We start from the raw sequence: 22,886 nt of genomic DNA, 5'->3' as shown, positions 1-22,886 counted from the left end.
TTGCAGCACACTTTGGGATCATGAGAAGCACACTGAGCATGATTCTCAAAGAAGGTGTCCATTCAAGCCAACTACCAAGTACTGACTGCTTTTGCATGCAAAAGCTGGTCTGTAATGATCTTGAGAAATGAGGACCAAATATGTGTAAAAGCTTGTGACGCATCTTGAAAAGCCTATAATATTTCTTTACCAGTGCAACAAGCCAGAGTTTCTTTTGGTCAGGTTTTCATTTTAGACCACTGATATTACCTGGAAACAAATTTTTGTGCTTTCTTGGTTTTTTTTGTGCTTCATTTTTTCATCTAAAAAGGAGATGCTAGAATACCTTGGCTTGTTTAGATTGATGCCTTTTTGATTGAGTTAATAATGAGGTAACTGAAACTGTATAAAGAATTTTTTATTCAAGTTTATAAGTACAATACATTGTTATATCATGAGTTGCATGAATAATGTCCATCGGCACTCACTGACCATTGTTTACATAAAACCTTTTGCTGCAGATAAACTATAACAGTGCATAAATGAAATCATCATTATAGAAAATGCATTCCCTTTTATAAGTTTTTCTTTTTTCAGTTGTTTTCTCCTGAAGATTTATTGACATCATGCTTGGCGGTAAGTTACATATGTTTGCTGTGTGCTCTCTATTTTCTGCAGTTTTAAAGTTGCCCATGTCAGGAGTTCATCCTACCAAAAGTGCCCCCTAAAACAAAATGCTAACGTGCCAAGTGCAACCAAATATGTTGCTTGAAAACACTGAAGGGAGTATATTTACAATGGCCAGGAAAGGAAAAAGAAAAGCAATTATTTGGCTCAGCTTGATAAAAACTATGCTTTCAAGTAGAATATTTACACTAATCTAACAAGTACTCAATTTCACGAGTTCATAATAAATATCCTCATGAATGAATTGCTGTCACATTTTAACAACAAAACTATAGCACAACCCTGTTTTCACGATTAGAAAAAGAAAAAATGGGAGAGACAAGCCCAATTTTCTTTTAAGGAATGGAAAATTTATTCTTCTGGCTGTTCACCTTCTGTATATCGCTGTGAAAATTCTTCTTAACAGAATAGGCCTGTTACATGGTTCATCATAAGCAGATTTTTTTTGCCTTGAGTCTATGGGATTCCAAACAAACATCCCTGATTTGTTCGTCTTTATCAAGAATTCGTGTTAACAAAGGTCGGCTTAAAGGGAGTTTACTGTATTTCAGTGAGAAAATGTTTTATTATAGAATCCTTGAAACTAAGCCATGAAAAAAAAAAAAACATGTCCTTGGCACTTTGATGCAAGCTTAAATGTCATATATTGTTCTGCGCATCAAAATGGATCATACACACCTAAGATTTTGTTCTACATTGGGATGTGTGTGCAGTTTCAACTATATGTTCACTCATTGGGAGCCCTGTATTAAGTATTTAGTTGTCTCGACTTCACACTGTGAAGTGCGATGCTTGGACTCCCATACTGTATTGTAAACATGTTTTTGAGAGGCTGTTTTGGAATCATTTAATTTTTATTTTTGATAGTTATGAAGTTCTGGCGCTCACTATTGCCGTGCTAGTCTACGAGAGGTGTTCAAATAAAAAGGAAGGTACGAAACGTCGTAACAACATGACTGTTAACTTAGGTTCCTATGCCGCTACATGAGAACGGTGGAAATCCAATCGCATCTAAAGATGTGATTAGAGTTTCCGTTGTGGATCAGAGCATGCAGGGGTACCCAACATTTAGAAATACTTTTTCAGTTCGCAAACTCCTCCTTTTGAGGCGGGCAGGATTTGCTCCAAGGAGTGTGGGGGCACTGCAGTGTAACTGTGCCAAGTAACTGGCTGCTCTCTGCTGCCTTCACTATGGCTGCAGTTTCTGTATTTCATGCCTGTGTTTTGTGGCACTTATTTTGTCTGTGTGTATGTCTCGTCGCTTTCTGTACATGTGGTATGCCTCCGCGGTCTTCTGAAGACAATTCAACGCCTAAAGTCACGAAGACACTCAGATGTCTCCGGCGTAGAAAACTCTCCGATCGTAGACATCGCGGCACAATCTAAGCATTTACCATGTGGAAACGCACCAGCACGTGTGTACGTCTGCTGAAGTTAATTTTACTGTTGCTGCTATCCCGTGCGCTGTAGCTCAGACCTTCCAGACATCATAACGATGTGTTTTGTGCCCAAGCACATCAGCAGGTACTGGAAAAACTCTAAGAAACTCCACTTCTCTCTGCCGTCCAACCTGCTGTTACTGCAGAAGTGGGAAAGATCCACGGGAAAGTTTGGGAAAGACAAATAAGGTGGACGATGTTCACTTTCAGGAAAGTGACATTCTGAAGACATATAAGCATATCATAAATAAGGATGTCTGAAATCGACCATGGTGCATGTGCATTGATGAGTGATGCAGTTTCTTGTTTAGTTCCAATGTACTTGTCATGAAGCCGCAAAAGAAAGGACAACAACCACCTCCTGCGGCCTTGCAATGTGCCAGAAGAATCCCGGCAACAGGTACTCGCTCCTTCGGAGGACTCCATTGTTTCTGAGCGATTGCAAAAAAAAAAGTGTGCTTACTTCTCTGCAACCAGAGTTAAGCAGTTCCTGTGGAGTAAAAAAAACCTCGGGTAACAATCTTCTATAATGAATAATTCAACGAATACATTTACTGGCACAGTGAAAGGAGAAAGTGCGTCCCTAAAAAATACAGTTGAGTCCATTTATAACAATACCAGTTTTAACAATATATCGGATATAACAATAGACAGCCCCGGCATCGTCAGCTTTTTATTTTTTTATTGTATTCTATGGCAAAATAAACTTATTAAACAATGCTGTCATGATGAAGTATCAGTAATAACAATAGATGTGGGCAATGAAATCAACCCTGAACGAAAAAAAATGCAAAAACGCTGCGACAATGCCACCCCAACCGCGCCTATTACGCTAAAGGGCATGAGAGCATACATACGGGCGGCTAGGTGATAGTGCACTTGGTCTTGCACGCAGCGAGTGCATGCCAAAGAAGATCGCATGCCACCACTGCTTTCCCCTGTCGTGCCGCCACGGAGGAGTGGGAGGAGGTCAGATGGGTGCCACTACGAGCAGTGGGCAGTCCATTCTGAGGGTGTGCCGCCTGTCGAAAGAGCACCAGGGCACCTAAGCCTCCACAGCAGCAGCGCTGTGTGCACTGTGCCATGGGCAGAAGTCGGCTCCTTCAGCATCGCGAATTGCTTCTGTAAGGTGGGCTTTGCTGGGGATTCCAGTGAGGTGGAAGTGGAAGGCTGCAACACTCCTGCCGACACAGAAAAGACTGAGCTCTGGTTGTTGGTGAATGATGGTGATGGAGACGCATCAGGACTTGAGGAGTTTTTGCACGCCGATGACGCAGTAGCAACAAATGAGGACCTCACCGATGAGGTGAACGTCACTGCTATTATTGGGGTGGAAGAGGTCAACAGTGACGACGAGAAGTAATCGGAACCCATGCAGGTTGTGTCGCATCAGGAAGCTTGTGGGGAAGCATGTGCGCCCAAAGATCCTTTTTCTTTTATGGCAGGGTGGCAGCCTAGTTGCGAGAACATGTCTGTCCCTTCGAGAAACAAGTCAATGAAGCCTCTTGCGAAGGGACCGGGCACCCCGCGATTGACGCACGCTATCTCCCTTTGCCGGCTAACGGAACGGGTTTCCCCCATTCAGCGAAGGAACCAACCCTCGTTAAGGAGAGGGAAACTGAGACGGCAGAGAAAACGAGCATGACCACGATGGGACAGGCTCTCTTGCACCGGCCACCAAACAGAGGACAACCCCCAGATGCACCCTGCGAGCAAAGGAATTTGACGAACAAAGGCGTAAGCGTCTACCCTTTGTTATCTTCCTAGAGCGGACAGTCTCTCTACGCGACACTTAAGTGTTTTTGCTAACATAAAAATAAAGTGTTGTTTTGTTGACCTAGTCTGTTGCCTTATTCGCCCAAACCCGTATAACTGCAATGACTCGAGCTACAAAAAGGGGACGTTAATCGTGCATGGTACGACTGTGCGGCTGAAAAATTAGCTAGGCTTCTGTGTCAGCTGTACATAGGGCTTAAGCTTTGCATCAAGCTCATAGCCTTTCAAGCTTTGCAAATGTTAGACTCCCTGCGCGATTTTGTGTTTGCTAAAAACCTAGGGCACCCGCAGTAGTTGGATGCTTTGCGAAAAGATGTCAATAAGAGGGCCAGTAAACAGTCGAAACTGACTGCTTTTGGTTTTCCACCTGCTAAAAAGTGAATAGTGCAAACAACTTCCCCCTCATTAAGCACTCTTGTTGATCATGTTCCCCGTATTAAATGCTCTTGTTTGTCACATGTTCTTTGTTATTTTTGACATAACCTGCATAACTCGACTGTATTCATTACAAAGACTGTGTGGGCATGACTGGTGCTAACAGAGGTACATGTGTCTTGTGTCATTTTAGCAAGAACACTAAAAAAAAAAAACAGAATGGCAAGAATAACCAAGAACAAGGTGCAGATTGCAGCCAGCGAATTAAAAAAACACTTCATCTGTGCCACCGCTGCTCGAGAATGAAGGAAGCTTGAGATACACCGGCTGAGTGAAAAAAAAAAAAAAAACGATTATTGCATTTTCAGCGGCTCTCAATGATCTAGTTGAAGATTTGACTGAAGTGCAGAAAGCGCCCATTCATTGTACATCCATCATGAAACAAACGAAATCTACGAATGGGTATTGGCTCATGCTTTGTTTGCTGCTCACAAGCCTGAATTGTTACAGGAATTCAGCTTTGCGTGTGACTGAAATTCGAATGCTCGTTTAGTGTGTGATCGTGGCATGTGTTCTTGTGTCAATGCACTGATTTTTTCCTATTTTCATTAAATTTGCATTTTTTTTAATGATCCCAAGTATTATTCATTGATAGACATCCATAAATCTGAACACTTCAGGAGAAGAAAGTGCACTGGTTTATACCAGCTGAACAGAGAAATAGCGTCGTTTCAGTGGGATTTTAAATGTGGCTGTTACCTTGCAGCAATGACTCGGTTTCAACTTCCTTTATGGTACGGCCCACCGAAATGCTTATCGCTGGGCAAAGTTACTGTGCACAGCATCAAAGATCCCTATGCTAAAACTCGCAAAAATAGCTTCTAAGCGACTAGGCTGAAACCAGATGAGTCAGAGCTTTTACCGAGGCTTCGTTGAGATGTGGCTAATACAATTGAGCTGAAAATTTTGTTTCTACTACTTGGAAGAATAAGAAGTTACAGGACGAAAAAACGGCTTTTTATTCGACAAATGCTCACTTGGCACCACGCTTACCCCGAGCTATTATTTTTATCAAGGATCCAGAAATGTGCCACACATTCATCTAGGCCTGCGGTTATACTCCTCGTGCCTAAAACAAGAATTTGCGGTGCGGGGCTCTTAACATGAAATTGTTGCACACCAGCTACAGTGTGTGTAGCTGCAGCAGGCAATTCTTGTTTGATTGGCGCAAAGTTCGACTGCAGCGCTGCAGTGGCGGGAACTGCAGCTGGCCGCCTGCTTCCCGTAGGTGTAGGGGGGAGTTCTGAAACTGAAAAAGTATCTATAAACATAGGGGGTACCCTCATGTGCAGGAGAGAGCAGACGCTCTTATAACGAGCACTGTTCAATTGGGGCAACAGTGCGTGTGAGGACATGGTGGTGTTCACATAGCAAAATTCGACAATCGAGGAGCAGTGAAGCGTTATCTGATTTCTGACAATGGAAGGTGTTAAATGGGCCCCCATTCATCACCTGGTATTTTCATGTGTTGCGGTTCCTTTAAAAACATCTGAAGGGGAAGTTCTTCAATTAGAATGAAGACCTCAAGCACGCTGTGAAGGACGGGATTTCGTCATGGCCACAAAAATTCTTCAAAACAGGAATCTCTTGGCACATTTATTAGTGGTATCGTTGTGATCAGGCACATAGTGTATACTTTGAATAAAAGCTTCATTTATATCTGCAGTGTCGTTTTGTACCTTTTCACCTGAACACCCCTTGTATTTTAGGTGTTCAAGCTGTTGTATTTTTCTTCTTTTTCGTCTGTATCAACCTTATGCTTTTCTATGATCACCTAAATAATTGATCTCATTTTTACGTTATATTCAAAGAACTTGTTTACTAGTTTAATTGTTTGGATTGTTTTAAAATTTTTGTTATAAGGGTTCAGGTTTTTTGCCTTCCAGAAAAGCTTTAGTAACTTCAGTAACTTGCATTTATGTAGTAACGTGTACCAATGACGTCATCTTCAGTCTTGACTTTCTGTCCACTCATACAGCCCTTGTAGAATGTTCAGCTGGTATTGTGCAACTTGACCTACCATGTCCTACTGACCACACATCTGAGTCCAGAGTTGCTTGTGCTCTGCTGAACATGTCTGCTTGTCACCACAAGCCGTCACTTGCATGGCTATGCCGTTTCCATCTGTTACTAATGCTGAATATGTGCTCGCGCCCATCTCATTTCTCCTACTAATAGACAGTGTTTCTTTTCCGCACGCTTTGTTAACCTACATGGGAATCTGCCACGGTGGTCTAGTGGCTAAGGCACTCGGCTGGTGACCCGCATGTCGTGGGATTGAATCCCAGCCCTGGCAGTCGAATTTTCTATAGAGAGAAAAATGCTTAAGACCCATGTGCTTAGATTTAGGTGCATGTTAAAGAACACCAGGAGGTCTAAATTTCCAGAGCCCTCCACTACGGCATCTCTCATAAACCATATGGTGATTTTGGGACGTTAAACCCCAACAATTACTATAAACCTACATGGAAACCATGCATGCATTTCTGTGCTGAATTTTAGTTTTTGTCCACATGCTTCTGCAAGAAAATGCCCTCACCATGCTTATACTTTCTGCAACTGTGTCGTTTCAGCTTTGTCCCTGCGTTATGATATGATCGCTCGCAGTCCAAGGGTACCTGTCTTCATTATCAGATTGGTCTATTGACCCAAAAAGTGATCTCACAAGACCTTTTGTTGGACCAGGTTGACGGGGGGTTTCATTTGCTTGCTTCATACTGGGATGTTTTTGACTTCTGCGATTGCCTGCTTCGTCAAACCTGGGATGCAAAGCACTACATTAATACAAGCAGCTCCCATCCAATCCATCGATGGCCATGCTGTGTGTCTGCAACTGAGCATCACATAATTGAAAAGAAAGTCAGCAAGATGCATGCCAAAGACTTAATCAAGCCATCCTGCAACCTGTGGACTACATCTGTCTATCTTGGTTAGAAGGGCAACAGTTGTTTAGAAGGACCTTAACAGCACTAGATATTTTTTCTTAATCATTCTTTTATTAGGATACTGGCAAATTGCTATGGATGGCATGTACTGTGTAAGATCGCTTTTGTGACACCAGACAATCTTTATCAATTTAGAGTCATCCTCTCTTTGGCCTCCTCTGAGCATATGATTGAAACCTTCTTGCATGGATTTTAGTGGTTTATTTTCTCATACCTGTGAAAAACACCTCACCACCTTTTCTCCACCTTTTCTGTTTTTCACAATGCTGGCCTGCAATTGGACAAGTAATTTTTATTTCGGTCAACAGCAACTTGAAATACTGGGGCATGTCGTCGACTTGTTTGGTGTCATCTCGATTCTGACAAAGTTCAAGCCATTGAGAACTTCCCGGTTTCCCAGCTTCCCTTGTCCAAAGCTTACTGGGTTCACACTCACACTTCCAACAGTATGTGAGCAACTTTTTGTGAGCAGCATGTGAACAACACAGACATTACACATCCTCTCGCATACTTACTGAAAAAAAATGTGTCCAATTTTCTTGTGGTGCTGCGAAGCTTGGGGAATTCTCCATCTTCATAGTGTTTCTTACAACACTACCTGTTCTGGCCCATGCCGACATTTCTACACCTACAACAGTCTACAACAGACACCAGCGGCTATCTAATTAGTGCTGTTTATTTCAGTATTGGAACTGGCATGCCCTAATGTATTGCTTATGCCACCTGTCTACTCTCTTCAGTCGAACGGAACTACTTCATCTGTGAAAGAGATTGCTTTGCTGTCATTTGGGCAGTGGGCAAATTTGGGTCCTACTTATATACGAGGTTTGTTAGAAAAGTATCCAATATTATTTTTTTGTGAGTGAGCACCTGATGGATTTGAAACAAGCGCACTTGCATCAGCCGACCTTGAACCTTTGTGCACATGTGTGAATTTTTTCCCGTCTGCTAGTAGCGTCACTCGCTGGGACGCAGCATTTGAGTGAGGTAGTGCGCAGCGCTCTCGTCGGTTTTTTATTGCAAGGAAAATAATGAAGCGACAGGAACAGCACTACTGCATCGAGTTTTGCTAAAAACTGGGCGACAGCCAAGTGAAAACCATTGGAAAGATCAATATATTGCTTTCGGTGATGACGCTATTAGCCGCACACAGATTAAAGTGTAGTACAACCGGTTTAAAGACTGTGTGGTACAACCGGTTTAAAGACTGTCACACATCGGTAGAGAGCGAGCCATGCTCCGGTCGGCCATCAACATGCCGAAATGAATGCTGTGGTAATGCGGGACCATCGTGTGACTATCCAGAAAATCGCAGAAGAGGTGGGCATCATACATTTTCGGCACATTTTATTATGACTGAAGATTTTGCCATGAAGAGAGTTGCGGCGAAAATTTTGCCGAAACTGCTCACGGTGAAGCAAAGGCAACTTTGTGCTGAAGTCTTACAGGATATGCTGGATTTCACAAGTAATGATCCAAACTTCATGAACACTGTTATCACTGGTGACGAGTCTTGGGTGTACGAGTACGACTCGGAAACTAAATCCCAGTTGTCACGGTGAAAGCATTCTACGTCACCAAAACCAAAGAAGGCCCACCTAGTGCGCAGCACCGTCAAAGTGAAGTTGAGTGCTTTCGTTGACTCCCATGGTGTGGTTCAACACGAGTACGCACCACAGGGTTAAACAATCACCCAAAGAGTACTACCGGGATGTCCTCTGTCACCTAGGTGATGCTGTGTGGCCCAGGAGAACTGAGTTGTCAACAGGAAATCGGCGCTTCCATCACGACAATGCTCCTGCACATTCCTCACACTTAGCTCGAGCTTTTTCTGCGAAAATCCGGACTCCTGTATTTCACTAGGCTCCTTACTCTTCTTATATGGCCCCCCGTGACTTCTGGCTGTTTCCCAAACCCAAAAGGACATTGAAAGGAGAGTGATTTCAGACGAGAGAGGACATTATGGCTGGAACAACAGCTGAGCTAAACTCTATTTCGAAAGAGGCATTTTCAGAATGCTTCCAACAATAGCAGCACTGCTGGGAAGAGTGTGTGGAGTCCCAAGGAGACTACTTTAAGGATGATTAGATTTCCTATGCTCCAATCACGGCAGCTTTTTTTCGTCCACCAAAAGTGGGATACTTTTCTAGCAGACCTCCTAGTCTAAATTTCATCGTCACAGCCGATCATCATGCGCTGTGCTGGCTTTCATCCTTGAAGAATCCCACTGAGTATCTTGGTGACTGAGCACTATGGCTCTAAAAATATCAATTCTCATGCTTCTGAAAATCAGGCCAATTGCACCACGATGATGACATCTTGTCTTGCAATCCAGCTCTTGCACTACCAGCATGTGTAGTGCCAGTATGTGTACCTTAGCTCTCCGTTTCAAGCCGCATCAGTAATAAACAGCACAGAAATCCACTCTTATTCAAACTTATTCAGAAGCTGCATTCTGCTACACCTTACCCTTCCATTTGCCTATTTATGGTAATGAATGGCACTATGTGCCATCATATTGTGACTCAAATTGTTGTGAGGTACTCCTGGCTGTACCTTCTTGCCTACATGTGAGTGTTATCAGTCAGCTGCATGATGTTCGTTCTGGTGGTCACCTTGGAGTTGCTTCAAAATATGACTGTGTAAGGCATTGATTCTTCTGCTGCGGTCTTCATCGCTGCATCCACTGCTATGTCGCTGCATGCAATCTGTGTCAACGAAAAAAAAAAAAATTCTGTTGAATCTCTCCAGCCCTTTGACCTTTTCTTTCGAGTTTGTCTTGACCTCCGGGGAGCTTTCCCAGTCTCTGCTTCAGGATACTGGTGGATTGCTATGGCAACAGACTACACAACCCGTTATGCAATCTCACAAGCTCTGCTACGACCTGCTATGCCATGGACATTGCTGATTTTGTGCTACACGATATCGTTCTCCCTCACTTGCCTGTTCTGAACTCCTCATAGATTTTTCTTCCAGAGTTATTCATGACCTGCTTTGTTCCTGCAAAATGAAGCGTAAATTTACGATGGCTTGTGCCTACAAACTAACAGCCTGATGAACGATTCAGCTGTACACTAACTGATATGCTCTCTATGTATGTTTATTCTGATCATCGAGAATGGGACATTGCAGTGCCCTTTGTTGCATTTGCTTGCAATGCCTTTTGTCATGATAGAGGTGGTTTTTCACCCTTTTATCTATTGTTTGACCCAGCATTATTTTTTGGACCCATCTTTCCAGCTGCAGTCGATTCACTGAGTTTGCCCATAATGCAATGTCCAGTGCATGTCCATAGCATACATAGATAGCATCACAAGCAATGTCTATAGCATCACAACGTCCATAGCACCACAAGACCACCAGAAGTAGCATTATGACCTCCCGTCATCTTGATGTATCCTTTACTCTGAGTGCCCTTATGCTTTAGTGGACTGCAACTCTACTGCAACTCTCCTCATTAGTCTTTCAGGAAATTTTGTCAGTAAAGAATACCCTACCATGTAGGTAACAGAAGCCACCTACAAGATCGGCCAACATTAGTATTCCTCTTTAGCTGTCCATGTGTTCCACTTTAGACTATGCTGCTCAGCCACACCATCGAAAGAAAGCACCAAGAAAGTGTTTCAGCAGCCAGAGATCATGCTGCATTACTATATCTCACACTGAAGAACAAAGAACAGTGCTGAGAAAGGTGACATGATTTAGGACTGGTGCACTCTCAGCCATCTTGTCCATGACAGGTCATAATATCAATACATTTTAAATATTGCTACACTAATGTGACAGGGAGGACGAAGAGTGCTTGTCTTGCGAGGGGGTCGGTGCAGGGCGGCAGTCATTCAGCCTCTTTCCATCAGCCCATCTTCAAATAAACATCTTGCATCGTAACAGTTTGGTGAGAGGTGCTGGGTACGACAACGGCGCTCCCTACGAATGACGACTCACTCACTGCAGAGACACAATACGTGGTGATTCGCCGAAGTAGACGAATTGCTGCTCTGCCGCCAGAGATAGATCCCAACATCGGCCGCCTCCAGTCACTCATGGCAACCCTACATCGAGCCACGAACCTTCGCAGGAAAAGCTGGTGAGGATGTGGACGCATGGCTGAGCTTCTACCAATGGGCAAGTCAGTTCAATGGTTGGAATGCTACCGGTCAGTTCACCAATGTCGGCCTCTTTCTTAAGAGAACCACATCTGCGTGGTATAAAAACTACGAGGAGAGCTTGACAATGTGGCAGAAGTTTGTCGACGAGATTAGGAAGTGCTTCGGAGATCTAGCGGCCAAAAAGAAACGTGCCGAGCAAACGCTGATGCTGTGCGCTCAGGTTCCTGGGGAAACTTGCACAACATACATTGAAGAAGTGCTGAAGTTGTGCAAGGTCCTAGACCCTCGGATGACCGAAGAGGACAAAGTGGGTCACCTTCTGAAAAGAATTGCAGAGGATGTCTACCAGTACCTCACCGCGAAGGACAGCCTGGAGTCCGTGAGTGACGTCATCCTGCTCTGCCGCACATTTGAAGCCTTAAGAGTTTGGCGCATCACACCGAAGATCGGCCGCTTGACGAACGTAACGACTGTCGCCAGCATTGACGTTGCTCTAGCCCCGTCTGACCTCGCTTCAATTATCTGTCAAGTGGTGCGCGAAGAGCTCGACCGACGTGAAGCGGCGTCTGTTTCGTCTCCTCGGGTTCAGGAGCCTTTCCCTCGTGCGATCCCGTGTTACGTCCATGAACACTGCTTTCGTTGATGCATACAACTTGGCACGTCGCCCAATGATACCAAGCCCTGCAATGAATGCCAATCTCGGTTACGAGGTTCACGACGGCTTCATATGCAGTCTACCTGCAGTCTCTCAATTGTGGGACAGCCGCGCCGTTTATTCTCCTGCTGGCAATTACAGCTTGCCTCCTGAGTGCCCTGTCTGCTTCCAATATGCCGTCCGTGGCCACGTCGCCCGATTTTGTCCTCAGCGCCGTTGCACGTCAGCATCATCAAGGGACCTACCACGCACTTTCTATCATCGCAACAGTTACCATGGTGACGGAACCAACTGGCCTTCTGGCTCTGATAGCAGGACGCCCTATTGGCCGAATCACGTAGCAACTCGCCAGCTTCCGTGTGGAGCTTGACGCCGCTGCCTACACGGCAGTACAGGTCTCCATCTCCTCTGCGACTTCTCAAGTCCCCACCACCGAGAAACTAGGCGGCGCGACTGATGGAGGTGAGGTCGCCAGTCATCTTCAGCCACATTTCCCTATGCCTTCGCCTTTCACCATGCATCACAACAAGATTATTGTTTTGGTGGACAATGTTGCTACATCAGTCTTAGTAGACACGGAAGCAAGTGTATCTGTGATTAGTCTGGATTTCAAAACCAAACTCGGTTGTAAAGTTATGTTTTGCTGGGACAACGCTCACATATTTCGTGCCGTAAGTGGAAAATTGCTCCAATCCTTGGTGTCTGCACCGTGAACGTTTATTTTTCTGACAAGTTATATCAAGCTGAATTTGCAGTTCTTGCTCAATCTACACATGATGTAATTCTTAACCTCAACTTCCTACAGCAGTGTGGTGCCAGGCTTGACTGGGGGACCGGCGAGCTTTTCCTGTCCCCTCTTGCCAACCTACCTTCTATCTGTTCGCGCACCCTTGTCGTTCTTGAAGATGTCATCCTACCGGCACATTCCGTATCCAGAGTTCGAGTAGCTGCTGATAGTGTTGACATTGATGGACTTCCTGCTATTGTTGAGCCTGTGTCTTAGATCATAACGAAGAAAAGTGCATTCGTACCTCGATGCGTCATCTCTTTGGCCCACGGAGCATCCACACTGTGGGTGTCCAATGTATCTGGCGAATCTGTTTTGCTACCCAGGGGTATGAGGCTTGCATCGTTTGAAGTGGATACCAGCATCGGTATTGCAGCTTTAAATAATGACACATTGCACGAAGCCCAAGCAACTGATATTAGCCCTGGTGTTCCTCAAGACTCCTCCTTTTTCTTGAATATGGTCAACAAGTCACAGACCTTTGAGAAGCGTCAAGTGCTGGTCAGTGTTCTAAGGAAGCACGTGTCACTGTTTGATTTCAGCCAGGAGGGGCTCGTCAGAGGATCGACACCAGGTTAGCGCATCCAGTAAGGCAGAAGCCTTACCGCGTGTCTGCGTCGGAGCGTAAGGTTATCGCTCACCAGGTGGATGACATGCTGACCAAGGGCCTCATTCAAGATTCTTCTAGCCATCGAGCTGTGCCGGTCATCTTTGTGAAAAGGAAAGACGGATCCTGGAGGTTTTGCATCGACTACAGGCACCTCAAATCCGTGACGAAAAAAGATGTGTATTCGCTTCCCCATATCGACGACGTCATTGACCGTCTCCACTCGGCATCCTACTTTTCATCTGTGGACCTCCGATCGGGCTACTAGCAGATATCAATGCATTCCACTGACAAAGAGAAAACAGCTTTTGTGACACCAGATGGCTTGTTTGAATTCTACATTACGCCATTTGGTTTGTGCAACGCGCCTGCAACGTTCGAAAGATTCATGGACACGGTTCTGCGTGGCTTAAAATGGGAGATTTGTTTATGCTATCTTGATGACGTCGTAATTTTCAGTTGCACTTTTGCAGAACACAATCAGCAACTTCACACTGTTTTGACGTGCCTCGAACAGGCTGCCCTTACCCTGAACTCAAAGATATGCCAGTTTGGCCAACGAGAGGCGTTAGTACTCGGGCATCTAGTGGACAAGCACAACGTATGGCCAGACCCACAGAAGGTTGCCACAGCGAGCAAATTTAAGCAACCATAGGTGCAACGCGAGTTATGAAACTTCTTAGGTCCTTGCTCGTGCTTCCAAAATCTTGTACCCAATTTTTCCGACACTGCGTGCCCTCTGACCTAGTTGCTACACAAGGACATGCCTGGACCTGGACAGCGGATTGTGAATCTTCATTTTGGGAGCTAAAGTTCATGCTGTCTTCCAGACCCATACTGCACCATTTTGATCCTTGTGGCACAACGGAAGTACACACCAATGCAAGTGGAATTGGCCTCGATGCCGTCCTCATCCAGCAATGCTGCTGATGCCGAGCATGCCATTGCGTACGCCAGCCGTTCGTTGAGCAAGGACGAACAGAATTACACTGTAATGGAGAGAGTGTCTCACTGTAGTTTTTGCTGTGCAAAAGTTCCGCCCGTATCTCTACGGCCATAACTTCATGTTTGTTACCAACCATCATTCACCATGTTGGTAAGTTGGTCTTCGTGACACATCTGGTCGCCTTGCTCAGTGGGTGCTGTGCTTGCAGGAGTTTGACTTTGGGGTCCATTACAAAAGTAGACGCCAGCATGTCGATGCCAACTGTCTTTCGCAGCTCCCGCTACCCACAACTACTTGTGACGCCGACAGTTTTGATGAATTCCTAGCCTCTATTGACAATACAGGTTTTCCCAACCTCGCCACCTTCAGGAAAAAAAAGCGCGTGACCGCACCCTAGACACCCTTTTCGACTTAGCTGCTCAGCCGACAAACAACAATGGCTTTGTTATGCAAGATGACCTGCTCTATAAAAAGAATTACGCGGCTGATGGCGCATGCTTACGACTATTATTACGACTATTAGTGGTCCCCACAAAGTTGCGACGAGACGTGCTCTATGCTATGCCCGACGTGGGGACCGCCGCACACATGGGTTTCGCCAAAACGTATCACCGCATTCAAGGTAGATGGCCTAGAATGAAAAAGAATATAGAAAAGTATGCGGCCACTTGTGACAAATGCCAACAATTCAAGCGCCCGAACACTGCCCCAATTGGACTCCTTCACCTTTTGATACCACCCTCAACACCTTTCAAAATGGTGGGAGTGGATCTCGTCGGCCCTTTCTTGCGCTCATCAAACAACTGTTGGGTCATCGTTTGGGTTGATCACCTGACGCGTTATGCAGAGACCGCCGCAATGCCAACATCCACGGTAATCGATGTTTCGAGCTTCCTCCTGTCGACAGTCATACTTCGCCATGGACCACCTCGCATTATTGTGAGTGATCGTGGACGCCAGGTCATTGCCGACATGGTCGAAGAGCTCTTGCGTCTCTGTGATTGTCAATTTCGCCAGGCGACCCCTTATCATTCACAGACAAATGGTTTCGTAGAGCGCACGAACAGAACGCTCACCAATATGATTTCTGTGTACGTCAATTTGAGACACAAGAATTGGGATGGCATCCTCCCCTTTATTACGTACGCCTACAAAATGGTAAGGCATGAAGCCACCGGCTACAGCTCCTTCTACCTCCTTTATGTTCGACCGCCCTGATTCTTCCTTGACACCATTCTGCCATTCTATACTCATGCAGACCTTTCTATTGCTTAGACTCTCTGCCGCACAGAGGAAGCACGGCGTGTAGCTCGACTTAGTTCGTTGGCATCCCAGGACCATTCCAAGATCACCTACGATTCACGGCACAAAGACATGTCATACAACAAAGGCGACATAGTTTGGTGCTGGATGCCGTTTTGCAAACGTGGCCTGTGTCAAAAGTTTCTGGCTCGTTATACCAGCCCCTTCGTCATCGTCGACCGCCTCAGCGGCCTGTCTAATCGATAGCTCGTCTCCTCAATTACGACTACCATTCTCGGCAGACGCAACTTGTTTACGTCGCGCGCCTAAAGTGCTGTTACCGGCATGACTCCGGGTTCACATAGCCGTTGCTCGTCTGGCGAGCTTCGTCTGTTAGGGGAGGCATGCTACGCTAACGTGACAAGGAGGACAAAGAAAAGAGAAGGACGAAGAGCGCTCGTCTTGTGAGGGGTTCGGTGCAGGGCGGCAGCTATTAAGCCTCTTTCCATCAGCCCATCTTCAAATAAACATCTTGCATCATAAGAATATGCTTTGCATCTCTGCCTGCTTTCACATAACAATATTTTCTGCCTCTTTATGCAACTCTGTATGGGGATGGGGAAGGGGACAGAAGAATTTCAGCATTAGGCCAGAAAAATATAGAGGGCATCAAAAATCTATGTTTTTCCTAATAAAGAGTCTCTCTCTCTCTCCTCTTTATATCATAAAGTGATCAGAAAAGGCAGAAAGAAGGGCCACGAAAGCATGTCTAACTTTCTAAAATGGTGCCCAATATTGTAATGAATTGATACCAGTTGGCTGGAAGGGAGCAAAACAAACATCCATTCAGGAAAAAAAAGTGATATACTGAGTTTAGTAAATGCCATGAATGAACTTGAGCTGAAGAGCTTCATGCAAAAAAGGAGATGAGTGGCACATGCCTTTGATTGAACTTGTTGAAGTTAGAATTTCAGTGAATATACACATTTTATGTGTTCACTTTCTTAAAAAAAATGTATTTGGTCTAGGAACTTAAGCAACCTTGTGGTGGTTATTACAGTAGCTATATTTTTTTCAATCACAAGAGCCACTGGCATTGCATGTTCTTGAAAGTAGTTATTTTTTTGCGTTGCTGCTGGCATCTCTTATATCTAGAGAAGCTAAATTATGTTGTTTGTAGAATTTGAGAACCAGCATCATCAATGTAAGTAGAATCTCGATGATACGAATTCGAAGGGTGCATGCAAAATATTCGTATTGTCTCTAATTTGTATGAATCAAAAACAAGTTAAAGCTGATCATGAAGATGAACAAGAACTTTATTCAACTAATTTTGGCTGGAAAAAGTCCTGATGTTCTTTCGAACTTTCCTGCTTTCACCGCCTCTAAATAAAGTGCCACAGTTTCCGCACTCATGCTACTGGCACTATAAGGCGCGTTCACACTTGGCATCAAAGGGAGTGGAAGCGGGAAAACTTATTGAAAGTTCACTCGCTTCACCGCTTCAGTGGCCGGAAAAACGCGCCGCAATGTCGATACCAAAAAAAAAAGTCAGTCTAAGAGGATTCACACTCGAGAATTCAATCAAAAATGCCAGAGCAGCCGCAAAACCACATCCGTGTGGGCAAAAATGTTCACATTCGTTCTTTCCCTCGTATGCATGCTCCCGCCGCATTTTGCCACTAGAGAATTTATTCCTGAGCATTGAAATCCCCACCAACTTCTAGTTATACATGCAAAGCTCTGAAAAGAAACAGTTTACATGTTTACAAATGTTGTTTCGGGAGATACGTCAAAAGGAACGACAAGAGCAGACGCACTGGCAGCGCCGACGATGGCTTCAGGCGGCAGTGCAAAAGGGAGACATGTTAGGGCATGCCAACTCGCTGCTGTTGCACCTTCTTCTACTTCTAGTGTTTACAGCGATCGTAGTCCAAACGAGGCTCTCGATGAACGCGTCTTTTTCAAGGCCGTGAGTTTTGTCGTGCTGCATGGGTAGTTCGCAATTGCACCGATGCACGTCACCGCACCCGCTGATGCCTTGGCCACCATCTTGAATATACAGCTGGTTGTTTACATCACTTGGTTCATAGAGTTAATATTGACGCGTGTGTACTGGTGGACCAAAACGACGATAAGGGGATTTGGCGCACACCAGGTAGTGGAGCTCTGGCTTATTGAAGATAAAGAAGGCGATCTTGCTGTTCGGCTGCTGAGAGTCGCTGTGTCAACGTTTATCTGCCTTTGGTTCGCGCTGTACCACGACACTGGTGGAAGTGCTGGGACGCAACCCTACCTAATGCTCCATACTCCCACTGGGAGCCGTTCATCTAGCTCGGACGCATTGTCACCCATTGCAACTCCCGTGCACCGCTTCAGTCGGCGGCTGATAGGCCTCGCTCCGGAGTTCACGCCTTCCACGGAACCTCGCAAGTGCCGATTACCTCTCCAAATGGCCAACGCCAATCCGCAACCGGCGCCTCAAGGCCCCCCCCGCCAACACAGCCTTCACAGGTAACCATCTTTCAACCGCTGGTTCCCTATCACTTTAGTGGCGGCGCCCATGAAGACGTGGACGACTGGCTTGAGCACTACGAGCGTGTCGCCAAGATTAATCTGTGGCCTGTACAAGAAAAGCTCTCATGCGCCTATTTCTACCTTGACGGCGGTGCGAAAATTTGGTATGAGAACAGAGAAGCCAGTCTGTTAACTTGGGGCGACTTCCGACAACAGCTTGTCGATACGTTCACCAATGTCGATCGACGCGACCGTGCGCAGCAGCTGTTGGAGCTACGCGTTCAAAAACACAATGAAAGCGTTACTATGTTTGCTGAAGATATGACTCGTCTTTTTCGTCGAGCTGACCCGAACATGAGTGAAGATAGGAAGTTGAGCTACCTCATGCGCGGCGTTAAGGAGCAACTTTTCGCCGGGCTACTGCGCCACCCTCCAAGTACCGTAGTTGACTTCATCAAGGAGGCTACGGCTATCGAGCGGGTGCTCCATCAACGATGCAGGCAGTATCATCGAATGTCTAGCAGCGCCCCAATCAATGCTGCCGCCATACCTGAGGATCAAAGCTCGCTGCGAGACCTCATTAGGGAGATAGTTCACGAAGAACTGCAAAAGTTCCAGAATCCAGTTGCTCAAACCCCCGTTACGTTCGTCGCTGAACTGGTACGCGACGAAATCCACCACGCATGTTCTACAGCTGGTCCTGGTGACGAGCACCGTCCCATGAGCTATGCCGATGCTCTGCGACGTTCACCATCTGCTCCATCGCCGCCATGTCACCCAGTGCCGACGGCCCCTTGGTCACCACGGCAAGAGCAGACCCTGAGCCGACCGCCAAGCCAACCGACGTACCACCAGGCGTCCACAGCAGCACCATGGACATCGTCGCAAGAAGGGAGGCTCAGATGTCCACCGCTCCGAAGAACAGACGCATGGCGCACAATCGATCGACGTCCACTATGCTTTAACTGCGGAGGTGCAGGTCATATTGCCCGTCATTGCTGGCACCGCAGTGATTCGTTCCGCCCTCTTCGAACATGGTCTGACGATCGACGTGCGAACGAAGAATACATACCACGCCGGGAGGACGCATCTTTCCATGGAGCCCGTTCTCACTTTTACGAATTGGGACGTCAATCCCGCTCTCCTTCTCCCGCTCATTCATCTTCGTCACACCGACGTACCTCTGCGGAACTTAACGCAAGAAGGTGACCCAGCCCGCGACGGGGAAACTGAGGGCAGCGACCTCCGGGGTTAAGGTTGCAGGCCATGAAGATGACGACGAAAAGCCCCCATTACAGGACGCTGTAAATCCGACAAGACGTGAGAAGGACGACATTATGACCGCGGACCTGAGTGTTTTTCTTGACGGCCAGAAAGTAACAGCCTTAGTCGACACCGGTGCCGACTAAGGCACCGGTGTCGACTTTTCTGTCATCAATCAGGACCACGCCATCCGCCTCAAGAAAGTGAAGACACCGTGGACAGGCCCTCAAATAAGGACGGCAGGTGGTCAGTTATTGATGCCCTCTGGAAGATGCACAGCGAGAATTGACATAGGAGGTTCTTCTTTCGTTGCGTCGTTCGTCGTTCTCGCCGCATGCTGCAAAGATCTAATTATTGGTATGGACTTCTTACGAGAGTACGGCACCGTCATCAATATCCCAGACAGTTTGATTACATTCCGCAACAGTTCGGGCGCACCTGATTGTACACAGGCGCGACCAAACCAATTGCGTCTAACTGATGACGATGTGGTTCTCCCCCCTCGGTCATGCACGCTTGTTTCTGTGGCAGCCACTGTCCAGTTTGACGGCGAAGGAGTAGCAGACCGAATAACCTCGCTCCTCTTCACACACGGCATTTCCGTCGCAAAAGGTATCGTCAGTGTCGCCGCTGGATGCACGGACTTGCTTCTGACAAATTTTAGTGATGAGCGCCGGCACCTTCCAAAAGGCATGGCCGTCGCTTACTTCGATGATATCACAGACGCTGAAGGCTGCTTGGCAGTAGTCGACAAGGCGCCAAAACTTGATTCGACACCAGTTCTTGACGTTAGCACTACTTTGCCTAAGAACGAGCGAAAGAGGCTTCTTGAGCTACTGGCCGAATTCAAAGACTGCTTTTCGACAACATCAAGAGTTGGCCGCACGCCTCTAACCAAGCATCGAATAATTACCGAGGACATGGCGAGATCAATTCACCAAAACCCCTATCGCGTGGCTGCAAAGGAACGCGAAGTGATACAAGAGCAAGTCGACAAAATGCTAGAAGGTGACGTCATTCAACCCTCAAAAAGCCCCTGGGCGTCACCTGTAGTCCTCGTTAAAAAAAAAAGATGGCAGCCTGCGCTTCTGTGTAGATTACCGAAAACTCAATCAGGTGACAAAGAGAGATGTGTATCCACTTCCTCGTATAGATGACTCTCTCGACAGACTTCGACATGCTCGTTACTTTTCATCGATGGACTTAAGGAGTGGGTATAGGCAAATCGAGGTAGACCCAACAGACCGCAAGAAGACTGCTTTTGTGACACCAGATGGCTTATATGAATTTAAAGTCTTGCCCTTTGGTTTATGTTCAGCGCCTGCTATCTTTCAAAGACTTATGGATACCGTACTTTCTGGGTTGAAGTGGAAAACTTGCTTGGTCTATCTTGATGATGTCGTAGTTTTCGCCGCAACATTTGACCAGCACCTTAAAAGACTTGAGGCAGTTTTACAAGCCATACGGTCTGCGGGCTTGACGTTGAAGCCTGAAAAGTGCCACTTTTGCTATGAAGAGCTGCAATTTCTTGGCCATGTTGTTGGTCACGCAGGTGTTTGTCCTGATCCTGAAAAGATCGCAGCTGTTGCACAGTTCCCGATGCTGACTGATAAGAAGGCTGTCCGACGATTCCTCGGACTATGTGCGTATTATAGGCGATTCATCGCGGATTTCGCACGCATCGTATCATCGTTGACCCGCCTCACGAGAGAAGACGTTGCTTTCCAATAAAGCAACGAAGAGGAAGCTGCTTTTAAGAACCTCCGCCAGCGACTACAGACGCCTCCAGTGCTTGCCCACTTTGATGAGAAAGCCCCAACGATGCTACACACTGATGCCAGCAATATTGGTTTGGGAGCTGTGCTTGTGCAGCTGCAAGAGGGCACAGAAAGAGTAATCGCCTATGCAAGCCGAACACTAACACGCGCCGAGACTAATTACTCCATGACTGAGAAGGAATGCCTCGCCGTGGTATGGGCGGTCACAAAATTTCACCCGTATTTATATGGCCGCCCTTTCAAAGTCATCAGCGACCACCACTCACTGTGTTGGTTGACAAATCTTAAAGATCCTACCGGTAGATTAGCGCGTTGGAGTCTCAGGCTGCAGGAGTACGACATGACTGTCGTACACAAGTCAGGAAAGCGCCACATGGACGCCGACTGTCTATCCCGCTCACCCATTGAATCGGCGACTCTATCTGATGAGGAGAAAACAGCATTTCTCGGTGTGCTTGACTCAACCGCTATTGCACAGCAACAACGTGGCGACCCTGAGTTACTTGCCCTAATTAATTACCTGGAGGGAAGATCTCGGAAGGCACCAACTGTTTTCGTAAGAGCGCTGTCATCATTTTGCTTACGGAGCGGAGTACTATACAAAAGAAACTTCTCTTCGACAGGATCTGCGTATTTGCTCGTCATCCCAGCAGCCCTTCGCTCCGAAGTACTCGAAGCATGCCACAACGAGGTGACTTCAGGCCACTTAGGTTACACAAGAACGTTGGCCAGAGTGCGGCAGCGCTACTTCTGGCCAAGACTAGCCATAAAACACCACGTTCGTACTTCCCTCGACTGCCAGCGACGGAAGTCACTGCCGACTAAACCAGCTGGCCTCCTGCAGCTCGTGCAGGTCCCAAGAACACCATTCGACCAGATTGGCATGGATATTTTGGGCCCACTTCCTACTTTTACTGCTGGGAACTGCTGGGTTATTGTCGCGACTGATTACCTTACCCGTTATGCTGAAACAAAGGCTATCCAGAGAGCTACAGCAGCGGAGGTGGCACAATTTTTCATCGAGAACGTTTTCCTGCGGCATGGTGCACCAAGCGTCGTAATCACAGACAGAGGAACAGCATTTACAGCAGCTCTTTTGGAACAAGTCCTCATGCTGAGTGGAACAACCCATTGTAAGACCACCGCCTACCACCTGCAAACGAACGGGCTTACAGAGCGTCTGAACAAAACAATTGAAGACATGCTTTCAATGTACGTAGACGTCGAACACAAAAATTGGGACGAAATCTTGCCATATATCATGTTTGCATACAACACTGCCAAGCAAGGAACAACCTAGATGACCCCGTTCAGCCTAATTCACGGAAGGGAAGTACGAACCATGTTAGATGCGATGCTAGCGCACAAATGCGACGACATCGAACCGGACGCCGAGATGTTTACAGAACGAGCGGAAGAAGCAAGGCAACTAGCACGCCTGCGAATCTAGCAACAACAAGAGTACGTCGCGAGCCGCTACAATTCTCCCCGCAGAACAGTTGCTTACCAGACCGGCGACAAAGTATGGGTTTGGACGCCCATACGGAAACGAGGGCTCTCTGAAAAGCTCCTAAGGAAATACTTTGGGCCATATCTAGTACTGCGACGACTGAGTGATGTTACTTACGAGGTCGTCCCCGACAGTTCATATAGTACGACGCTTCGCCAGCACCGTCCTGAACTAGTTCACGTTGTGCGCATGAAGCCTTATTTATGAAAGG

At 46.5% G+C, this 22,886-nt stretch overlaps 1 protein-coding gene across 6 annotated transcripts in view; it reads left to right on the top strand.

The window, feature by feature from the left end:
- The window catches only part of LOC119177288 (uncharacterized), a 148,105-nt gene that overhangs the window by 109,504 nt on the left and 15,715 nt on the right, over positions 1-22,886 (top strand). For 4 of the 6 annotated variants that reach the window (XM_037428738.2, XM_037428737.2, XM_037428739.2 and 1 more), the window contains one exon: positions 577-615. The exons of the other annotated variants lie outside the window; for them this stretch is intronic. In XM_037428738.2, the coding sequence (XP_037284635.1) occupies positions 577-615 (39 nt within the window). The remainder of the gene's footprint in view (positions 1-576; positions 616-22,886) is intronic. 6 annotated transcript variants of the gene reach the window in all.

This window comes from Rhipicephalus microplus, chromosome X (assembly GCF_043290135.1).
Source record: "Rhipicephalus microplus isolate Deutch F79 chromosome X, USDA_Rmic, whole genome shotgun sequence".
Classification (NCBI taxonomy): Eukaryota; Metazoa; Arthropoda; class Arachnida; order Ixodida; family Ixodidae; genus Rhipicephalus; species Rhipicephalus microplus.
Note: the sequence above shows the minus strand (reverse complement) of the source record. Positions and strands in the feature narration are given on the sequence as shown.